Genomic DNA, 20,447 nt, shown 5'->3' with positions numbered 1-20,447 from the left:
GTCTCACAGGTAGCGAGTACATCGTACCTGTTGGACAGGACCAGTGTCTGTGGGGCCTCCTTCTCAACCTCTCCTAAATCCCCACTACCCGGCTCCCTAACAGTCATACCCTCCCTTTCCTGAACCTGTGCTTTCCTCTGGGGTGTGACTGTATTGGCGCAGTCCCGGCAAGACCATCAGCAGGCCACGGCCATTTGAGGGAGCAGCGTGTGGCGGCATGCCACTGCAGGGAGCAGCGCGTGCAGTGCGGGCAGGTGCAGCAGGAGCGGCGAAGTCAGGACGAAGGAGCAGCAAGAGTTCGTAGAGGGATGTGATCGGGGCCCAGGAGAGGCGAAGGTTCGGGGCCCAGAGGAGGCGAGGGCCCAGGGGGCAGCAGGGGCCAGCCCACACTGCGATATGTGCGCGCACTAGGTCCGTGCAGCAGAGCTGGTCTCCAGTCGTCCTGGTTAACCCTTGCCACTGGACCAAGACCGAGCTCTGTCGAGCCCGTGTGGTGGCTGGTGTGCAACGGCCACCCCACGTTAAAAAAAATTCCCACACAGGCATTGTCCACACTTCAGGATGTAGTCCGGGATCTGGAATATGATTGAAACACCTATGAACTCATCCATTTTCGGCGTGGAAGCAAGTCATCCTGATTTCAAGGGACTGCCTATGATGATTGTATGAAAATGAATTTTTAAAATGGTGGGATTTGAACTTGTACAGTAACAGAACGACTACATCACTGCACCCATTTTCCTGATCATCTACTGGTTCAAATGGAAAGCATATTTCACACAGAACAAACACTGGCACTGTTCTTGGGCTTGAACAGGAAAGGGGCTGTTTTATTGTTGCTGATGAAAGATGTCCATCTCAGGAAATACAATGCTTTTGGTTTCCTTTCCGCTAACACATTGAGCTTTAAGACCATTTCTAAGAGTTTATTGCATGTATATTAGTTTTAATGCTGTTACATCGCAAACTACGGGATCTGCCTTCGCTGATGTGAGGTTTGGATTTGAATCGGGGACTGATCAGTGAATCAAGTTGACTGGTCGGTCTGGAGCTCCCCCTTCAGTTGCGTAGCGGTTGTCCAACCCTCTTCACTGAGTGACTCATATATAAAGCCTGGCTGTGGTTGGGAGTGTCACCAGGGACTCTGCAGGCCAGCAAAGCTCGCAACTGAAAAGTGCTGCCGATTTTGAAAGTCAGGTGCGTACTTTCGGTCTATCTCTCCTCTCACCAGCTCTGTCTTTTCAGCTTTACACTTGTTGAATATTCTCACTGTGTGCACTCTGAATGTGAGGACTCGCTCACGCTCGGTGTCTGGGAGATTAATCTCCTCTCAATCTTCGCTCTGTGCTCTCACTCCCGTTTGCTCTCTTTACTATTCCCCCTCTCGAGAATTAGCTTATATGTTTCTACTTGCAATATCAACTGTTTTCTCTTTTTTTTTAAAGAAAATTATGCAAACCAGTGCATTATCTGGGCTAACTACATTTGTAAAAGCACAAAGTAATTATGTACATGGTTACCGAGCTCTGCTAACTGACATCGCAGAGGAACGTGGGTGACTGTTTAAGGTTTTAATCTGTTTAGAACTTATATTATGGTATTCATCACTTTTAATATCAATTAAAATGGGCATTATTTTCTGATAAAGTAGATTGATAGCGTTCATGTCAAACTTCGGGCAGCGAATGCACAATTATATGTTTGCTAAAGTTACCGTGTTACTTGCCGCATTTGCTGTTAATCTTTTAACTTTATACAAAATTTAAGGGATAAAAAGATCAGCATGTGATAAATGAATTCCACAGTTCATGCTTCCGACACGGCGACTGTTAGTTGGCCATAGCGAGTGGTAAGCCGTGGCCTCTGAGTCAGAAGATTGTGGGTTCCCACTCGAGACTTGAGCACAAAAATGCAGGCTGACACTCCAGTGCAGTACTGAGGGAGCGGCGCACTGTCGGAGGTGTCGTCTTTCGGATGAGACGTTAAACCGAGGCGTCTGCCCTTTCAGGTGGATGTAAAAGATCCCATGGCACTATTTCGAAGAGCAGAAAGAAAGACTTGTATTTCTATAGCGCCTTTCTCCACCACCAAACGTCCCAAAGTGCTTTACTGTGATCAGGACCCAGGGGAGATGCGAGTTCGGGGCCAGGCCCCAGGGGCAGTACGGGCCAGCCCATACTGTGATATGCATGCGCACTAAGTCCATGCAGCAGAGCTGGTCTCCAGTCTTCTTGATTAATCCTTGCCACTGGACCAAGACCTCGCTCTGTCAAGCCCGTGTGGTGGCTGGTGTGCAACGGTCACCCCACGTTAAAAAATGCACGCACAGGCATCTTCCATCTTTCAGGATGTAGTTTGGGTCCTTCATTGAAACACCTGTGAACGCATCCCTTTTTGGCGTGGAAGCAAGTCATCCTCGTTTCGAGGGGCCGCCTATGATGATGACAGCCAATTAAGTACTTTTTGAAGTGTAGACACTGTTGCAATGTAGGAGCGTACTCCCTGATGTCCTGGCCCATATTTATCTCTCACTTAACATCATAAAACACAGATTATCTGCTCATTATCACATTGCTGTTTGTGGGAGCTTGCTGTGTGTAAATTGGCTGCCTTGTTTCCTACATTACAACAGTGACTACACTTCAAAAAATACTTTATTGGCTGTAAAGCGCTTTGAGACATCCTGAGATTGTGAAAAGCGCAATAGAAATGCAAGACTTTCTGTTAATGAAGACTCCATCCCCAATATCGCAGAATTTGCTCAGTCTGGGGGAACAGGCTGGGCCTTTCTGAAACCCCCTGGAATGGTCCTTTTCATAAAGATCTATGTCAGTCAGAATCCAAACTGAACTCCCTCAGGGAAATGAGTTTAAAGGTTTCTTCTCAATCCTCCCATCGCTCAGTTTTCTGTTGTAGCATAATCTTGGCTTCATGGACTATAATGGAAGGGACCCTGGTATCTGATTATTTTTGAGGGTGTGGAAGATTTTCTTGATCATCTGACACAGGGAGGAAGGAGGCACTTTGAATTTCTGCCATGAATCTGGCTCGTTGTATTGAACACTTGCATTGTGTTTGTACAACTGTTTTATTTTATTATCTTTCAAGTCTCTAGAGTGGGTTTAATCCCTTGACCTTATGACTCAGACGAGAGTACTGCACCCGTCCACCCCACTGCGAACACTCCCCGCACCGAGGCACAGAGCCCCCAGCCTGCCCCTCCAACACACTTCGTCCCGCCCCCCCCAGACTTCCGCTGCAATGTGGCTCCTCCTGTCCCCCGCCCCCCACCTCCACCTCCACCACTCTCTCCTCCATCCCCCGCCCCGTCTCCCCTCATCTTCCCTCTGCCTCCCTGTACAGGCTCCCATCTTGGGGGCGGTAACCTTCTGGGGCAGGGAATGTTAGCCCCCAGCGGGGAAGTCCTGCTCCTGCTGCAGAATTGGCCTTACCCCCCCCTCAATGGAAGTGGAGTGCAATTTCACAAAATCCACTTCCTTTGGGGGCAGTTACCGGGGCACGACTGGATGCTCCCGTGACAGTTTAAACTGGTGCTCTCCACTCTCTGTCCTGTGACAGTGGGAACTGGTGCTCTCCACTCTCTGTCCTGTGACAGTGGGAACTGGTGCTCTCCACTCTCTGTCCTGTGACAGTTTAAACTGGTGCTCTCCACTCTCTGTCCTGTGACAGTGGGAACTGGTGCTCTCCACTCTCTGTTCTGTGACAGTGGGAACTGGTGGACTCTCCCATCCTGTGACAGTGGGAACTGGTGCTCTCCACTCTCTGTCCTGTGACAGTTTGAACTGGTGCTCTCCACTCTCTGTCTGTGACAGTTTGAACTGGTGCTCTCCACTCTCTGTCCTGTGACAGTTTGAACTGGTGCTCTCCACTCTCCCGTCCTGTGACAGTCTGAACTGGTGCTCTCCACTCTCTCTCCTGTGACAGTGAGAATTGGTGCTCTCCACTCTCCCATCCTGTGACAGTTTGAACTGGTGCTCACCACTCTCTGTCCTGTGACAGTGGGAACTGGTGCTCTCCACTCTCTGTCCTGTGATAGTTTGAACTGATGCTCTCCACTCTCTGTCCTGTGACAGTGGGAACTGGTGCTCTCCACTCTCTGTCCTGTGACAGTGGGAACTGGTGCTCTCCGCTCTCTGTCCTGTGACAGTTTGAACTGGTGCTCTCCACTCTCTGTCCTGTGACAGTGGGAACTGGTGCTCTCCACTCTCTGTCCTGTGACAGTGGGAACTGGTGCTCTCCACTCTCCCGTCCTGTGACAGCAGGAACTGGTGCTCTCCACTCTCTGTCCTGTGACAGTGGGAACTGGTGCTCTCCACTCTCCCGTCCTGTGAGTTTGAACTGGTGCTCTCCACTCTCTGTCCTGTGACAGTGGGAACTGGTGCTCTCCACTCTCTGTCCTGTGACAGTGGGAACTGGTGCTCTCCACTCTCTGTCCTGTGACAGTTTGAACTGGTGCTCTCCACTCTCCCATCCTGTAACAGTTTGAACTGGTGCTCTCCACTCTCTGTCCTGTGACAGTGGGAACTGGTGCTCTCCACTCTCTGTCCTGTGACAGTCTGAACTGGTGCTCTCCACTCTCTGTCCTGTGACAGTCTGAACTGGTGCTCTCCACTCTCTGTCCTGTGACAGTGGGAACTGGTGCTCTCCACTCTCTGTCCTGTGACAGTGGGAACTGGTGCTCTCCACTCTCTGTCCTGTGACAGTTTGAACTGGTGCTCTCCACTCTCTGTCCTGTGACAGTGGGAACTGGTGCTCTCCACTCTCTCTCCTGTGACAGTGGGAACTGGTGCTCTCCACTCTCTGTCCTGTGACAGTTTGAACTGGTGCTCTCCACTCTCTGTCCTGTGACAGTGGGAACTGGTGCTCTCCACTCTCTGTCCTGTAACAGTTTGAACTGGTGCTCTCCACTCTCTGTCCTGTGACAGTTTGAACTGGTGCTCTCCACTCTCCCGTCCTGTGACAGTCTGAACTGGTGCTCTCCACTCTCTGTCCTGTGACAGTGGGAACTGGTGCTCTCCACTCTCTGTCCTGTGACAGTGAGAACTGGTGCTCTCCACTCTCTGTCCTGTGACAGTCTGAACTGGTGCTCTCCACTCTCTGTCCTGTGACAGTGGGAACTGGTGCTCTCCACTCTCTGTCCTGTGACAGTGGGAACTGGTGCTCTCCACTCTCTGTCCTGTGACAGTGGGAACTGGTGCTCTCCACTCTCTGTCCTGTGACAGTTTGAACTGGTGCTCTCCACTCTCTGTCCTGTGACAGTTTGAACTGGTGCTCTCCACTCTCCCGTCCTGTGACAGTTTGAACTGGTGCTCTCCACTCTCTGTCCTGTGACAGTGGGAACTGGTGCTCTCCACTCTCCCATCCTGTGACAGTTTGAACTGGTGCTCTCCACTCTCTGTCCTGTGATAGTGGGAACTGGTGCTCTCCACTCTCTGTCCTGTGACAGTGGGAACTGGTGCTCTCCACTCTCCTGTCCTGTAACAGTGGGAACTGGTGCTTTCCACTCTCCCGTCCTGTGACAGTTTGAACTGGTGCTCTCCACTCTCCCGTCCTGCGACAGCTTGTTGTTGTAAATGGCTGGGTTGTTGTTGTAAACTGATTGCCCTACCCGCTCTATCGTACAAGTGACTCTAGTTCCATATGACATGGTTGACTTTCTGCCCTTGAGGCAACTTGTGATGGGCAGTAACTGTTTCCTTGTCTGTGCTGCCCAAATCCCCCCAAAAATATGTTGCTAATGATATTGATGAGATTCAGCTAAATTCAGGATCAGTGCGAGCAAGGTGCTTTTAATGGGACACTGAACCTTCTTAAAGAGAAAGATGAGGCTTTGTTGATCGGCAGAAGTAAAGCCTGGCAGATCCAATCGTTTTGAAGCGGGTGATTGGAAGTGAAACTCTTAACAGCAGGACGTATGGGTGGGTTCTGGTTAGTGTAAGTGCTCTTAAAGCATGCAATGATCAAAGAGCCAACTTTAAGCATTATAAAGTCTGTTTCAGTGAATGATTTACCTTGTACAGTCTGCTGTCATGTTCACTCCCAAACAGGATGGCATTTCCCTGTCAGATGGGGGCTCCCATTTGTCTGGTAGAGAATACAAATGATGGGAAGTTTGTTACAAGGCCTGATGCACTGAAAATTCTGGCTTCTCTCAACGAGCCTATGGTTGTTGTGTCCATGGTTGGGAAATATGGCACTGGAAAATCCTACTTGCTGAATAGGATTGCCAATGGAAACGGTAAGCACTCCAGTTATGTAATAAACTTATCCCATCAACATTCATATCAAGGGCCTCCAGTATGCAATTCAAATTAGATTATTTTAAATCCAGGTTTATTATCTTTTTAATAATTATTCTTTACAACATATTTTAGCAATTCTGTAGATCCAATCGTGGGGGAATCTGGAACTGGGAGGCATAGTTTCAGAATAAGGGGTTGCCCATTTACAACAGAAATGAGGAGGAATTTCTTCTCTGAGGATCGTGAATCTTTGGAATTCTCTACCCCAGAGAGCTATGGAGGCTGGGTCATTGAATATATTTAAGGTGGAGATAGACAGATTTTTGAATGATAAGGGAGTCAAGTGTTATGAGGAGAGGGCAGGGAACTGGAGTTGAGGCCAAGACCAGAGCGGCCATGATCTTATTGAATGGCGGAGCAGGCTCGAGGGGCCGAACGGCCTACTCCTGCTCCTATTTCTTATGTTTTTATTCACCCGAGGATCCTTATCCCACTATTCATCCCATGAGGGATGAACCCAGGAATAGACACAGGCAGTTCCCTGTGGACAAGTGTCATTGGTTAGGAGAGAAAAGGAAGCAAATGAGAGAGCATATGTCAAATGGAATGGCAGCCTAACGTGGTGATGGGGAAAGAAACAGGTCTGGGGGTTCTGGTGACTTATTTCCAGGAAACTGTCCGCAGGCCTCTTCGCTTCAATCAAAAAGGAAATAAAAGGAAAATAAACTGCTGGAAATCTGAACTAAAAACTGAAACTTCAGAAACACTGAGCAAGTCCATTAAACATTTGAAAGTTGAAAAGACAGGCTGACATTCCAGGTGTGCAAACATGATAGAGTCTATCTCCAAAACATTATCCTGCTCACTGGAAATCTAGATGACCATTGTAACCTAACTCGCCAGATGGGATCAGGTTATAAACCCTTGTGACACCCTGCCCAGTAGAGAGTAAAATTAGGCGGGCGTAAAACGGACAGCTGAATTGACCTCTCCCGGCATGTTAGATTATAAATACCCCGAGACTTTGGTGTCCTCCATATAACCATCAGGTTGAGTTTGGTGGGAGAAGTGTATTTGTCCCTATTTATTCCACCTAATTACAGAATAAAAAGTGAGGTAACTCTGGAGATGTTCAAACACTGTGTCACCGCCATTGGAAATTCTTATAAATCCTGCGGGTGTTTCACAATCTAAACAGTCACATTTTGTCTCCAACGGAAAGTTTAAGTTGAGCCCCTATAACGCAATGAATTTCTTTTTCTGAGTAGGTTTTGCAGTTGGATCGACTGCTGAAGCTCACACGAAGGGTATCTGGATGTGGTGTGTCCCACACCCACGCAAACAACATCACCGACTGCTGCTGTTGGACACAGAGGGTCTTGGAAATGTCGAGAGCGTATGTTAACTTCAAATCTTTTTGTTATTCGTTCACGGGACGTGGGCGTCACTGGTAAGTCGGTCATTTATTGCCCATGCCGAATTGCCCTCGAGTGGCTTGCTAAGCCATTTGAGAGGGCAGTTAAGAGTCAACCACGTTGCAATGAATTACATATAAGCCAGACCGGGTAAGGGTGGCAGATTTCCTTCCCGAAAGGACATCAGTGAACCAGATGAGTTTTTAAAACAATCTGGTAGTTTCGAGGGCATATTTTGTCTGAGCTTCCGCTACCAGTGGGGAGACGAGTCCGCCAACCAGACTTCAGGAAATTGCGGGCAGATTGGCCAAGGGTTCTGACTATGCTCAGCCAGTGGGCAAGGCTCCTGTCTGGTAGAGTGAACATGAGAAATTACCCCTATAGGGTGCAATCTTATTGAACATTAGTGCAGTCCTGTAATATATCACCAGAAAGGACTTCAAACTAAATAGTGGGAGGGTTCAGGTGAGCGGAAATTTAAAGTCAAAGAATAAGGAGAAGGCAATAGAGCAGGGTAGCAATGGGGGAAATAAAAACCAGAGCGTGCCAGGAAGGGACAGAATGTATAAAAATAAGAGTGTATCAGAAAGTGGGATCCGAGCAGGGAAAAATGGTTAAAAAAAAACTAATTTAAAAGCTGAATGCACGCAGCATTCGTAACAACATAGATAAGATGACATCAAAAATAGATATAAATGGGTACGATCTGATCGTCATTACAGAGACATGGTTGCAGGGTGACCAAGGCTGGGAACTGAATATTCGGGGAATTTGACAATTCAGAAGGATAAACAGAAAGGAAAAGGAGGTGGGGTAGCTCTGTTAATAAAGGATGAGATCAGTGCAGTAGTGAGGAATGATATTGGCTCAGAAGATCAAGATATAAAATCACTTTGGGTGGAGATAAAAAAATAAGGGCAAAATATCACTGGTGGGCATAGTGTATAGGCCCCCTAACAGTAGCTACACTATTGCACGGAGTATAAATAAAGAAATAATGGGAGCCTTTTCAGAAAGAAATGGCAATATTCATGGGCGATTTTAATCTTCAATGATTGGACAAATCAAATTGGCCAAGGTAGCCTTGACGAAGAGTTCATAGAGTGTATCTGGGATGGTTTCCTTGAACAGTACATTGCGGTACCAACCAGGAAACAGGTATCTTCGATCTGGTACTGTGTAATGAGACAGGATTAATAAATTATCTTGAAATAAAGGATCCTTTGGAAAGAGTGACCATAACATGGTTGAATTTCAAATTCTGTAGAAGGGTGAGAAAGTTGGATCTCAAACCAGTGTCCTGATCTTTAATAAAGGAGATTACAAGGTTATGAAGGCAGAGTAAGCTAAAGTGGACTGGGAAAATAGATTAAAGTCTAAGACAGTTGATAAAAAACAGTGGCAGACATAAGGAGATATTTTGTAACTCTCAACAAAAATATATTCCAGTGAGCAGGAAAGACTTTAAGAGAAGGGAGAACTGTCGTGTATGGAGAAAAAGTCATACTGAACACTGAGCTCAAAGTAAAGTGTGACCGTAGTCTTTTATTGCAGGTCTCCAGAGTGCCTCTCCAACCTGTGAAGCCTCCTTAAATACCTGTGCTCAGGTATTTAAGGAGGTGAAATGATGCCCTCTCTTTGCAGCCGGACTAGCTCGATCTCTACCCTTTCTCTCATCATGTACGGCGCTGCTCTCACCTTGTGATAGATGGGTCGTGCCCCCGGAATTAGTTGGATCTGCACTTTTGCTCCTTGGAATTTCCTGATGCCTGGTTCGAACAGCGAAGGAAATTTGTGTTAGACCTGGGCACACGAAGTGTTGTCAGTGGGCGACAGCGCTCAGACGTCGTCCCAGTTCCAGCGTAACTTTCCCAGCCAGCTCCTGCCGAGCAGCTAGGACCATCGCCCGGTGCCACCCAGAGTGGTATCTTGTGCACCACTCCATCGTAGGAGACCTTTACGGTAGCACTACTGCTTACAGGAATCAGTTCTTTCGTGTAAGTTCTTAGTTTCATGCGAACTGGAGTTAAGACTGGCCTTGAGGCCTTGTTGCACCACAACCTTTCGAAAGTCTTTTTGCCCATGATGGACTGGCTCGCGCCCGTGTCCAGCTCCATTGCTACCCGGAGTCCATTTAGTTCAACATTCAACATTATCGGGGGACAATTCGTGGTGAATGTGTGCACCCCATGTACCTCTGCCTTCTCTATCTGAGGCTCTGGTTCGTCGTGATCCTCCGTAGATCTGTCCTCCTCTGCAACATGGTGGTTTGCAGGTTTATCAGGCTTTGCAGCTCGCATGCACACTTGTTGGAAGTGTCCTATTGTTCCACAGCCCTTGCAAACGTACTCTTTGAATCGGCATGAATGGAAACGATGATCACCTCCGCAGCGCCAACAAGGTGTTAATGGCCTTGCAATCATCACTCTTGATGGTGGACTCTGCGGAACTGCAGCTGCAGGTATGTGTGACCTGCCCTGTACGTTATGATTCGAAAACAACATCATTTTGTTCACAGTACTTGTAGCAGCATTTGTGTGCTGAGAAATTTGCTTCGTATTGTCACTGGGCTATCGCTATGGCCTTACACAAAGTTGGGGTCTCTGCAGTCAAAAGTTTGCGAAGTATGGTTTCGTGGCCAATGCCAAGGACGAAAATGTCTCTGAGCATGTGCTCCAAATGTCCTTCAAATTCGCAATGTCCTGCAAGGCGTCTTAGCTCTGCGAAATAACTCGCCACTTCCTGGCCTTCAGACCTTCTGTCGGTGTAGAACCGGTACCTCGCCATCTGAACGCTTTCCTTCGGGTTCAAATGCTCTCGGCCCAGTGTGCACAAATTGTCGTACGATTTCTCTGTGGGTTTCACTGGAGTGAGCAGATTCTTCATGACGCCATACGTGAGGAGGATCGCCCTTCATTTGGCAGTGCTCTCTTCCCCATCTAGCTCGTTGGCCATGAGGTATTGGTCGAGTCGCTCCACTAAAGTTTCCCAATGATCTCCCTCCGAAAATTTCTCCAGGGTGCCCACTGTTCTCTGCATCTTTGGGTTCACTATCTGTACCTCGTCGCCAGTTGTGTATGGAGAAAAAGTCAGACAGAAGACTGAGCTCAAAGTAAAGTGTGACCTTAGTCTTTTATTGCAGGTCTCGAGTGCCTCTCCAACCTGTGAAGCCTCCTTAAATACCTGCTCCCAAGGAATTATGGGATCCCTTGGGACTCCAGGGGATGAGCCCTCTGGTGGCTATACAGAGAAAATACAAGTCCAGATATATAACAAGAACCATCCCTGGTTAACTGAGGAGGTAAAGGATGGGATTAAATTGAAAGCAATGGCATAGAAAGTGGCCAAGATTAGTGGGAGGTCAGAGGATTGGGAAACTTTTAAAACCAGCAAAGGACGACAAGAAAAACAATACAGAGAGGGAAGATAGATTATGAAAGTAAACTAGCAAGAAATATAAAAACAGATAATAAGAGTTTCTACAGGTATATAAAAAGGAAGAGAGTAGCTAAAGCAAACATTGGTCCTTTTAGAGGGTGAGACTGGGGAATTACTAATGGAAAATAAGGAAATGGCAGAGACTTTGAACAAATATTTTGTATCGGTCTTCACGGTAGAAGACACTAAAAACTTACCAATAATGGATACTCTAGGGGCTATTAAAACAATCACTATCACTAAAGAAAAAGTACTCGGTAAAATAATGGGACTAAAGGTGGACAAGTCCCCTGGACCTGATGGCTTGCATCCAAGGGTCTTTAAAAAAATGGCTGCAGAGATAGTGGATGCATTGGTTGTAATCTACCAAAATTCCCTGGATTCTGGAGAGGTACCAACAGATTGGAAAACCACAAATGTTCACCCCTATTTAAAAAAGGAGGCAGATAGAAAGTAGGAAACAATAGACAGTTAGCCTAACATCTGTGGTTGGGAAAATGCTGGAGTCCATTATTAAAGAAGCAGCAGCAGGACATTTTCAAAAGCATAATATAGTCAAGTAGTGTCAGCATGGTTTTATGAAGTGGAAATCATGTTTGACAAATTTGCTGGAGTTCTTTGAGGATGTAATGAGCAGGGTGGATAAGGGGAAACCAGTAGATGTGGTGTATTTGTTTTTCCAGAAGGTATTCGATAAGGTGCCACATAAGAGGTTACTGCACAAGATAAGAGCTCATGGGGTTGGGGGTAATATATTAGCATGGATAGAGGATTGGCTAACTAACAGGAAACAGAGAGGTGGGATAAATGGGTCATTTTCCGGTTGGCAAACAGTAACTAGTTGGGTGCCACAGTGATTGGTACTAGAGCCTCAACTATTTGCAATCTATATTAATGTTTTGGCTGAAGGCATCGAGTGTAGTGTAGCCAAATTTGCTGATGATACAAAGATGGGTGAGAAAGCAAGTTGTGAGGAGGATACAAAAAATCTGCAAAGGGATATAGACAGGCTAAGTGCGTGGGCAAAAATTTGGCAGATGGAGTATAATGTGGGCAAGTGTGAGGTTATCCACTTTGACAGAAAAAATAAAAAAGCTAATTATTATTTAAATGGAGAGAAATTGCAGCAGTACAGAGGGACCTGGGGGTCCTTGTGTGTGAAGTGCAAAAACGCAGGAACAGCAAGTAATCAGGAAGGCAAATGGAATGTTGGCCTTTATTGCAAAGGAGATAAGAGTATAAAAGCAGAGAAGTCCTGCTACAACTGTACAGGGTATTGGTGAGGCCACACCTGGAGTACTGCGTCTCCTTATTTAAGGAGGGATATACTTGCATTGGAGGCTGTTCAAAGAAAGTTCACTAGGTTGATTTCTGCGATGAAGGGGTTGACTTATGAAGAAAGGTTGAGTAGGTTGGGCCTGTACTCATTGGAGTTTAGAAGAATGAGAGGTGATCTTATTGAAACATATAAGATCCTGAGGGGGCTCAATAAGATTGATGCAGAGAGGATATTTCCCCTCATGGGCGAATCTAGAACTACAGGGTATAGTTTCAGAATAAGGAGTCACCCATTTAAAACTGAGATGAGGAGAAATTTCTTCTCTCAGAGGGTTGCAAATCTGTGGAATTCTCTGCCTCAGAAAGCTGTGGATGCTGGGTCATTGAATGTATTTAAGGTAGAGATAGTGATTTTTGAATGGTAAGGGATGAAGGGGTATGTGGAGTGGGCAGGGAAGTGGAGCTGAGCACAAGATCAGATCAGCCATGAAGGCAGAGAAGGCTCGAGAGACCAAATGGCCTACTCCTGCTCCTTTTTTTTTGTTGTTAAATTCTTATATCAATAACACAGATTATCATCGTCTTCATCATACGCAATCCCTCGAAATTAAGGAAGACTTGCTTCCACTCTAAAAATTAGTTCTTAGGTGACAGAACGGTCCAATACGGGAATTACAGTCTCTGCCACAGTGGTTGAGGGAAAGGGTGGCTGGGACTGGTTTGCCGCACGCTCCTTCCGCTGCCTGCGCTTGATTTCTGCACGCTCTCGGTGACGAGACTCGAGGTGCTCGGCGCCCTCCCGGATACTCTTCCTCCACTTGGGGCATCTTTGGCCAGGGACTCCCAGGTGTCGGTAGGGATGTTGCGTTTTATCAAGGAGGCTTTGAGGGTGTCCTTGAAACGTTTCCTTTGCCCACCTTGGGCTCATCCGCCATGTAGGAGCTCTGAGTAGAGCGCTTGCTTTGGGAGTCTTGTGTCGGGCATGCGAACAATGTGACCCACCCAACGGAGCTGGTCGAGTGCGGTCAGTTCTTTGATGCTGGGGATGTTGACCTGATCAAGGACGCTAACATTGGTGTGTCTGTCCTCCCAGGGGATTTGCAGGATCTTGCGGAGACATTGTTATGAATTAGATTATTAGATTAGACACAGATTATAAATGATACAGGGATACAGGACATTCCAAATGGTAGAAAGAACAAGACAAGAGGAGGGAAGAAGCTGTATCGATTCAGCAGAATTAAGAAGCTGAGCTGATAGTGCGGGGCAAACAGAAAATGAAATATTTGCGGTTGAAGGTTCTCTCACAGTGCTGTCTGGGAGGGAGTTCCAGGATTTTGACCCAGTGATGATGAAGGAACAGCGATATATTTCCAAGTCAGGATGGTGTGTGACTTGGAGGGGAATTTGCAGCTAGTGCTGTTCCCATGCGCCTGCTGCCCATGTCCTTCTAAGTGCTGGAGGTCGCGGGTTTGGGAGATGCTGTCGCAGAAGCAATTTCTACCCCCCCCAGTCAAATAGCATAATATATATGTAGAAATGTTGTAACTATTATCATTTCTAGTTTTAGATTTCACTAAAAGGATTCATTCCTTCCCTTGTTACTGCAGGACGTAGCAGAGATTGACACCTGGATATGTGCTCTCGCTGTGTTGTTTAGTACTGTACTTGTGTTCAACAGTATGGACATAATTGACCAATCCACTCTGCAGAGGTTTCAGTATCCTTAAAGCCTTCACTATTTTCATATTTTCATATTTTATTTTATTCCATTTTCCACTCTGTTGTCTCGCAGACTATCTTCAATGGGCTACAGGAAATGTTCAATATACTTAGCAGGTCAGGCAGCATCTGTGGAGAGAGAAACAGGGTTAATGTTTCAGGTCGATGACCTTTCATAAGAACATAAGAATTAGGAACAGGAGTAGGCCATCTAGCCCCTCGAGCCTGCTCTGCCATTCAACAAGATCATGGCTGATCTGGTCGTGGACTCCGCTCCACTTACCCGCCCGCTCCCCGTAACCCTTAATTCCCTTATTGGTTAAAAATCTATCTATCTTTGACTTGAAAACATTCAATGAGCTAGCCTCAACTGCTTCCTTCGGCAGAGAATTCCACAGATTCACAACCCTCTGGGAAAAGAAATTCTTTCTCAACTCGGTTTTAAATTGGCTCCTCCGTATTTTGAGGCTGTGCCCCCTAGTTCTAGTCTCCCCCACCAATGGAAACAACCTCTCTGCCTCTATCTTATCTATCCCTTTCATGATTTTAAATGTTTCTATAAGATCACCCCTCATCCTTCTGAACTCCAAGGAGTAAAGACCCAGTCTACTCAATCTATCATCATAAGGTAACCCCCTCATTTCTGGAATCAGCCTAGTGAATCGTCTCTGTACCCCTTCCAAAGCTAGTATATCCTTCCTTAAGTAAGGTGACCAAAACTGCATGCAGTACTCCAGGTGCGGCCTTACCAATACCTTATATAGTTGCAGCAAGACCTCCCTGCTTTTGTACTCCATCCCTTTCGCAATGAAGGCCAATATTCCATTTGCCTTCCTGATTACCTGCTGCACCTGCAAACTAACCTTTTGGGATTCATACACAAGGACCCCCAGGTCCCTTTGCACCACAGCATGTTGTAATTTCTCCCCATTCAAATAATATTCCCTTTTACTGTTTTTTTTTTTTCCCCAAGGTGGATGACCTCACACTTTCCGACATTGTATTCCATCTGCCAAACCTTAGCCCATTCGCTTAACCTATCCAAATCTCCTTGCAGTCTCTCTGAGTCCTCTACACAACCCGCTTTCCCACTAATCTTAGTGTCATCTGCAAATTTTGTTGCACTACACTCTGTCCCCTCTTCTAGGTCATCTATGTATATTGTAAATAGTTGTGGTCCCAGCACTGATCCCTGTGGCACACCACTAACCACTGATTTCCAACCCGAAAAGGACCCATTTATCCCGACTCTCTGCTTTCTGTTCGCCAGCCAATTCTCTATCCATGCTAATACATTTCCTCTGACTCCGTGTACCTTTATCTTCTGTAGTAACCTTTTGTGTGGCACCTTATCGAATGCCTTTTGGAAATCTAAATACACCACATCCATCGGTACACCTCTATCCACCATGCTCGTTATATCCTCAAAGAATTCCAGTGAGTTAGTTAAACATGATTTCCTCTTCATGAATCCATGCTGCGTCTGCTTGATTGCACTATTCCTATCCAGGTGTCCCGCTATTTCTTCCTTAATGATAGTTTCAAGCATTTTCCCCACTACAGATGTTAAACTAACCGGCCTATAGTTACCTGCCTTTTGCTGCCCCCTTTTTTAAACAGAGGCGTTACATTAGCTGCTCTCCAATCCGCTGGTACCTCCCCAGAGTCCAGAGAATTTTGGTAGATTATAACGAATGCATCTGCTATAACTTCAGCCATCTCTTTTAATACCCTGGGATGTATTTCATCAGGACCAGGGGACTTGTCTACCTTCAGTCCCATTAGCCTGTCCAGCACTACTCCCCTAGTGATAGTGATTGTCTCAAGGTCCTCCCTTCCCACATTCCTGTGGCCTGCAAATTTTGGCATTGTTTTTGTGTCTTCCACTGTGAAGACGGAAGCAAAATAATTGTTTAAGGTCTCAACCATTTCCACATTTCCCATTATTAAATCTCCCTTCTCATCTTCTAAGGGACCAACATTTACTTTAGTCACTCTCTTCCGTTTTATATATCGGTAAAAGCTTTTACTATCTGTTTTTATGTTTTGCGCCAGTTTACTTTCGTAATCTATCTTTCCTTTTTTTTATTGCTTTCTTCGTCATTCTTTGCTGTCGTTTAAAATTTTCCCAATCTTCTAGTTTACACTAACCTTGGCCACCTTATACGCATTGGTTTTTAATTTGATACTCTCCTTTATTTCCTTGGTTATCCACGGCTGGTTATCACTTCTCTTGCCGCCCTTCTTTTTCACTGGAATATATTTTTTTTGCGCACTATGAAAGAGCTCCTTAAAAGTCCTCCACTGTTCCTCAATTGTGCCACCGTTTAGTCTGTGTTTCCAGTCTACTTTAGCCAACTCTGCCCTCATCCCACTGTAGTCCCCTTTGTTTAAGCATAGTACCCTCGTTTCTGATACAACTTCCTCATCCTCAATCTATATTACAAATTCAACCATATTGTGATCACTCATTCCGAGAGGATCTTTTACGAGGAGATTGTTTATTTTTCCTGTCTCATTACACAGGACCAGATCCAAGATGGCTTGCTCCCTTGTAGGCTCTGTTACATACTGTTCTAAGAAACAGTCCCGTATGCATTCTATGAATTCCTCCTCCAGGCTACCCCCTGCGATTTGATTTGACCAGTCGATATGTAGGTTAAAATCCCCCATGACTACTGTCGTCCCTTTTTCACATGCCTCCATTATTCCCTTGATTATTGCCCACCCCACTGTGAAGTTATTATTTGGGGGCCTATAAACTACGCCGACCAGTGACTTTTTCCCCTTACTATCTCTAATCTCCACCCACAATGATTCAACATTTTGTTCATTGGAGCCAATATCATCCCTCACAACTGCCCTGATATCATCCTTTATTAACAACTACCCCACCTCCCTTCCCTTCTTGCCTATCTTTCTGAATCGTCAGATACCCCTGTATGTTTAATTCCCAGTCTTGGCCACCTTGCAACCATGTTTCTGTAATGGCCACCAAATCATACCCATTTGTAATGATTTGTGCCGCCAACTCATTTACTTTATTTTGAATGCTGCGTGCATTTAGGTAGAGTGTTTTCATCCTCGTTTTTAAACCATGATTTTTAGTTTTTACCCCTCCTGCAGCCCTTTTATATTCAGTGGCCCTTTTTGTTTCTTGCCTTTGGTTTCTCTGCCCTCCATTTTTACTCATCTCTTTTCTGTTTTTTGTTTTTGTCTCTTTTTTTTTTTTGTTTCCCTGTGTCTCCCTGTATTGGTTCCCATCCCCCTGCCATATTAGTTTAACTCCTCACCAACAGCACTAGCAAACAATGTCCCCTAGGACATTGGTTCCATTCCTGCCCAAGTGCAGACCGTCCAGTTTGTACTGGTCCCACCTCCTCCAGAACCTGTTCCAATGCCCCACGAATTTGAATCCCTCCCTGCTGCACCACTGCTTAAGCCACGTATTCATCTGTGCTATCCTGCGATCCCTACTCTTACTAGCATGTGGCACTGGTAGCAATCCCGAGATTATTACTTTTGAGGTCCTACTTTTTAATGTAACTCCTAGCTCCTTAAATTCGTCTCGTAGGATCTCATCCCTTTTTTTACCTATGTCGTTGGTACCAATGTGCACCACGACAACTGGCTGTTCTCCCTCCCATTTCAGAATGTCCTGCACTCGCTCGGAGACATCCTTGACCCTTGCACCAGGGAGGCAACATACCATCCTGGAGTCTCGATTGCAGCTGCAGAAACGCCTATCTATTCCCCTTATGATTGAATCCCCTATCACTATCGCTCTCCCACTCTTTTTCATGCCCTCCTGTACAACAGAGCCACCCACGGTGCCATGAACTTGGCTGCTGCTGCTCTTCCCTGATGAGTCATCTCCCTCAACAGCACTCAAAGCGGTGTATCTGTTTTGCAGGGGGATGACCAGGTGGGACCCCTGCACTACCTTCTTTGTACTACTCTTCCTGCTGGTCTTCCATTCCCTAGCTGGCTGTGGATCCTTCTCATGCGGTAAGACCAACTCACTACACGTGCCACTTATGTCATTCTCAGCATCGTGGATGCTCCAGAGTGAATCCACCCTCAGCTCCAATTCCGCAACGCGGTACGTCAGGAGATGGAGGCGGATACACTTCTCACACACGTAGTCCTCGGGGACACCGGAAGCGTCCCTGAGTTCCCACATGGCACAGGAGGAGCATATCACGTGACCGAGTTCTCCTGCCATGCCTTAACCCTTAGATATTCTTAAATTGGTAATAACAATGTTACAGTTCACTTACTGATATAAAAAATAAAAAGAAAAGCTACTCACCAATCACCAGCCAATCACTTACCCCATTGGCTGTGACGTCGCCTTTTGATTCCTTTCTACTTCTATTTTGCTTTCTCTCCCGCTGTAGCTGCACAAGTACGCCTTTTATAGGCCGCTCCGACACTGCTCCCACCTCTCACCAACTGCCACTGACTCTCGAGCTCCCGGTGGGCCTTTTATAGGCCGCTCCCGCCTCTCTCCAACTGCCGCTGGCTCTCAATCTCCCACTGGGCCTTTTATAGGCCGCTCCCGCCTCTCTCCAACTGCCGCTGGCTCTCAATCTCCCACTGGGCCTTTTATAGGCTGCTCCCGCCTCTCACCAACTGCCGCTGGCTCTCAATCTCCCACTGGGCCTTTTATAGGCCGCTATAAATTTCATCAAAATTGGAAAAAGTTAGAGATGTAACAGGTGTTTTAAGCAAGTGTAGGGAAGGGAGAGGTGGGAAGGGAGGAAAGATCAAAAGGGAAGATCTGTGACAGAGTGGAAGGCAGAAGTGATTAAATGACAAACGGTATGATTGTAGAAGGCAAAAGGAGATGGTAATGGGACAAATAATGAAACAAAAGATGAGTCCAGAAGAACTGTAAATGGGAATAGCAGAATCCCATTTTATTCCCAGAGAATATGATGTTGTGTCATTAACTGAGACCTGGCTCAGAAAAGGGCAGAATTGGGTATTAAATATTCTTGGTTCATAAGGTGTTCAGGAAAGATAGGAGGTGGTGTGGCAGTATTGGTTAAGGAGAATGTTCCAGTGCTGGAGAGAGAGGATGTCCTGGAGAGGTCAAGGAGAGAATCCATATGGCTAGAGTTAATAAGTAATAGAGCTGACATTACACTGCTAGGTGCATTCTATAGACCACCAAATGGTGAGAAAGATAGGAAGGAGCAAATTTTCAGCGAAACTACAGAGAGGTGCAAGAAATATAGAATGGTAATAATGGGGGACTTCAACTATCCTAATATAGGGCCCAAGTTTCCACAAGAAAAAAAACGGGCGCCCCTCCGAGCTGGGCGCCCGTTTTTCGCGCCTAAAACGGCGCCTAAAAAAATCCTCGGTATTCTCCACCGACTTACAGGTCCTGTGGCACTCGGCGCAGACAGCATGAGCTGTGGGGGGGGCGGAGCCAGGTGCCTGCGCTGAAAACAGTGCCGGGACCTCTGCACATGCGCGCTACAGTCGGCACGCAAGTGCAGTAGCTCCAGGCGCCCGAAACTGTGTGGGAGGGGCCCGAAGCACGCAGCCCCTAGCCCTGGCCCAATGGCCTCACTAGGGCTGCGTGAATAAGGCTCCTCCCACGGCCAGCTCCTGCTCCCCCCCCCCCACCCCCCGACACTCGACCCCCCCCCGCCGACCCGACCCGAGGCCCACTCCCCCCCCCCCCCACCACCGACCCGACACCCACTCCCGCCACCCCCCCCCCCGACCCGACATCCACTCCTGTTCCCCGACCCCCCCTCTCTTCCCTCCCTCCCCCCTCTCTTCCCCCTCTCTTCCCTCCCTCCCCCCTCTCTTCCCTCCCTCCCCCCTCTCTTCCCTCCCTCCCCCCTCTCTTCCCCTCCCTCCCCCCACTCTCTTCCCTCCCTCCCCCCCTCTCTTCCCCCTCTCTTCCCTCCCTCCCCCCTCCCCCCCTCTCTTCCCTCCCTCCCCCCCTCTCTTCCCTCCCTCCCCCCTCTCTTCCCTCCCTCCCCCCCCTCTCTTCCCTCCCTCCCCCCCCTCTCTTCCCTCCCTCCCCCCCCTCTCTTCCCTCCCTCCCCCCCTCTCTTCCCTCCCTCCCCCCCTCTCTTCCCTCCCTCCCCCCCTCTCTTCCCTCCCTCCCCCCCCTCTCTTCCCTCCCTCCCCTCCCTCCCCCCCCTCTCTTCCCTCCCTCCCCCCCCTCCTCTTCCCTCCCTCCCCCCCCTCTCTTCCCTCCCTCCCCCCCCTCTCTTCCCTCCCTCCCCCCCTCTCTTCCCTCCCTCCCCCCCCTCTCTTCCCTCCCTCCCCCCCCTCTCTTCCCTCCCTCCCCCCCTCTCTTCCC

General features: G+C 47.4%; 1 protein-coding gene across 2 annotated transcripts in view; it reads left to right on the top strand.

Annotated features, from left to right (window-relative positions):
- Positions 1–1,099: 1,099 nt before the first annotated feature.
- LOC139272927 (guanylate-binding protein 1-like) overlaps positions 1,100–20,447 on the top strand; it is a 64,344-nt gene continuing 44,996 nt past the window's right edge. The window contains exons 1-4 of one of the 2 annotated variants that reach the window (XM_070889050.1): positions 1,100–1,197; positions 6,069–6,259; positions 7,532–7,659; positions 14,005–14,114. In XM_070889050.1, the coding sequence (XP_070745151.1) occupies positions 6,070–6,259; positions 7,532–7,659; positions 14,005–14,114 (428 nt within the window). In that variant the 5' untranslated portion in view covers positions 1,100–1,197; position 6,069. The remainder of the gene's footprint in view (positions 1,198–6,068; positions 6,260–7,531; positions 7,660–14,004; positions 14,115–20,447) is intronic. The other variant, XM_070889051.1, reaches the window with a different exon arrangement.

Source organism: Pristiophorus japonicus, chromosome 9, assembly GCF_044704955.1.
Source record: "Pristiophorus japonicus isolate sPriJap1 chromosome 9, sPriJap1.hap1, whole genome shotgun sequence".
NCBI classification, from domain to species: domain Eukaryota; kingdom Metazoa; phylum Chordata; class Chondrichthyes; family Pristiophoridae; genus Pristiophorus; species Pristiophorus japonicus.
Note: the sequence above shows the minus strand (reverse complement) of the source record. Positions and strands in the feature narration are given on the sequence as shown.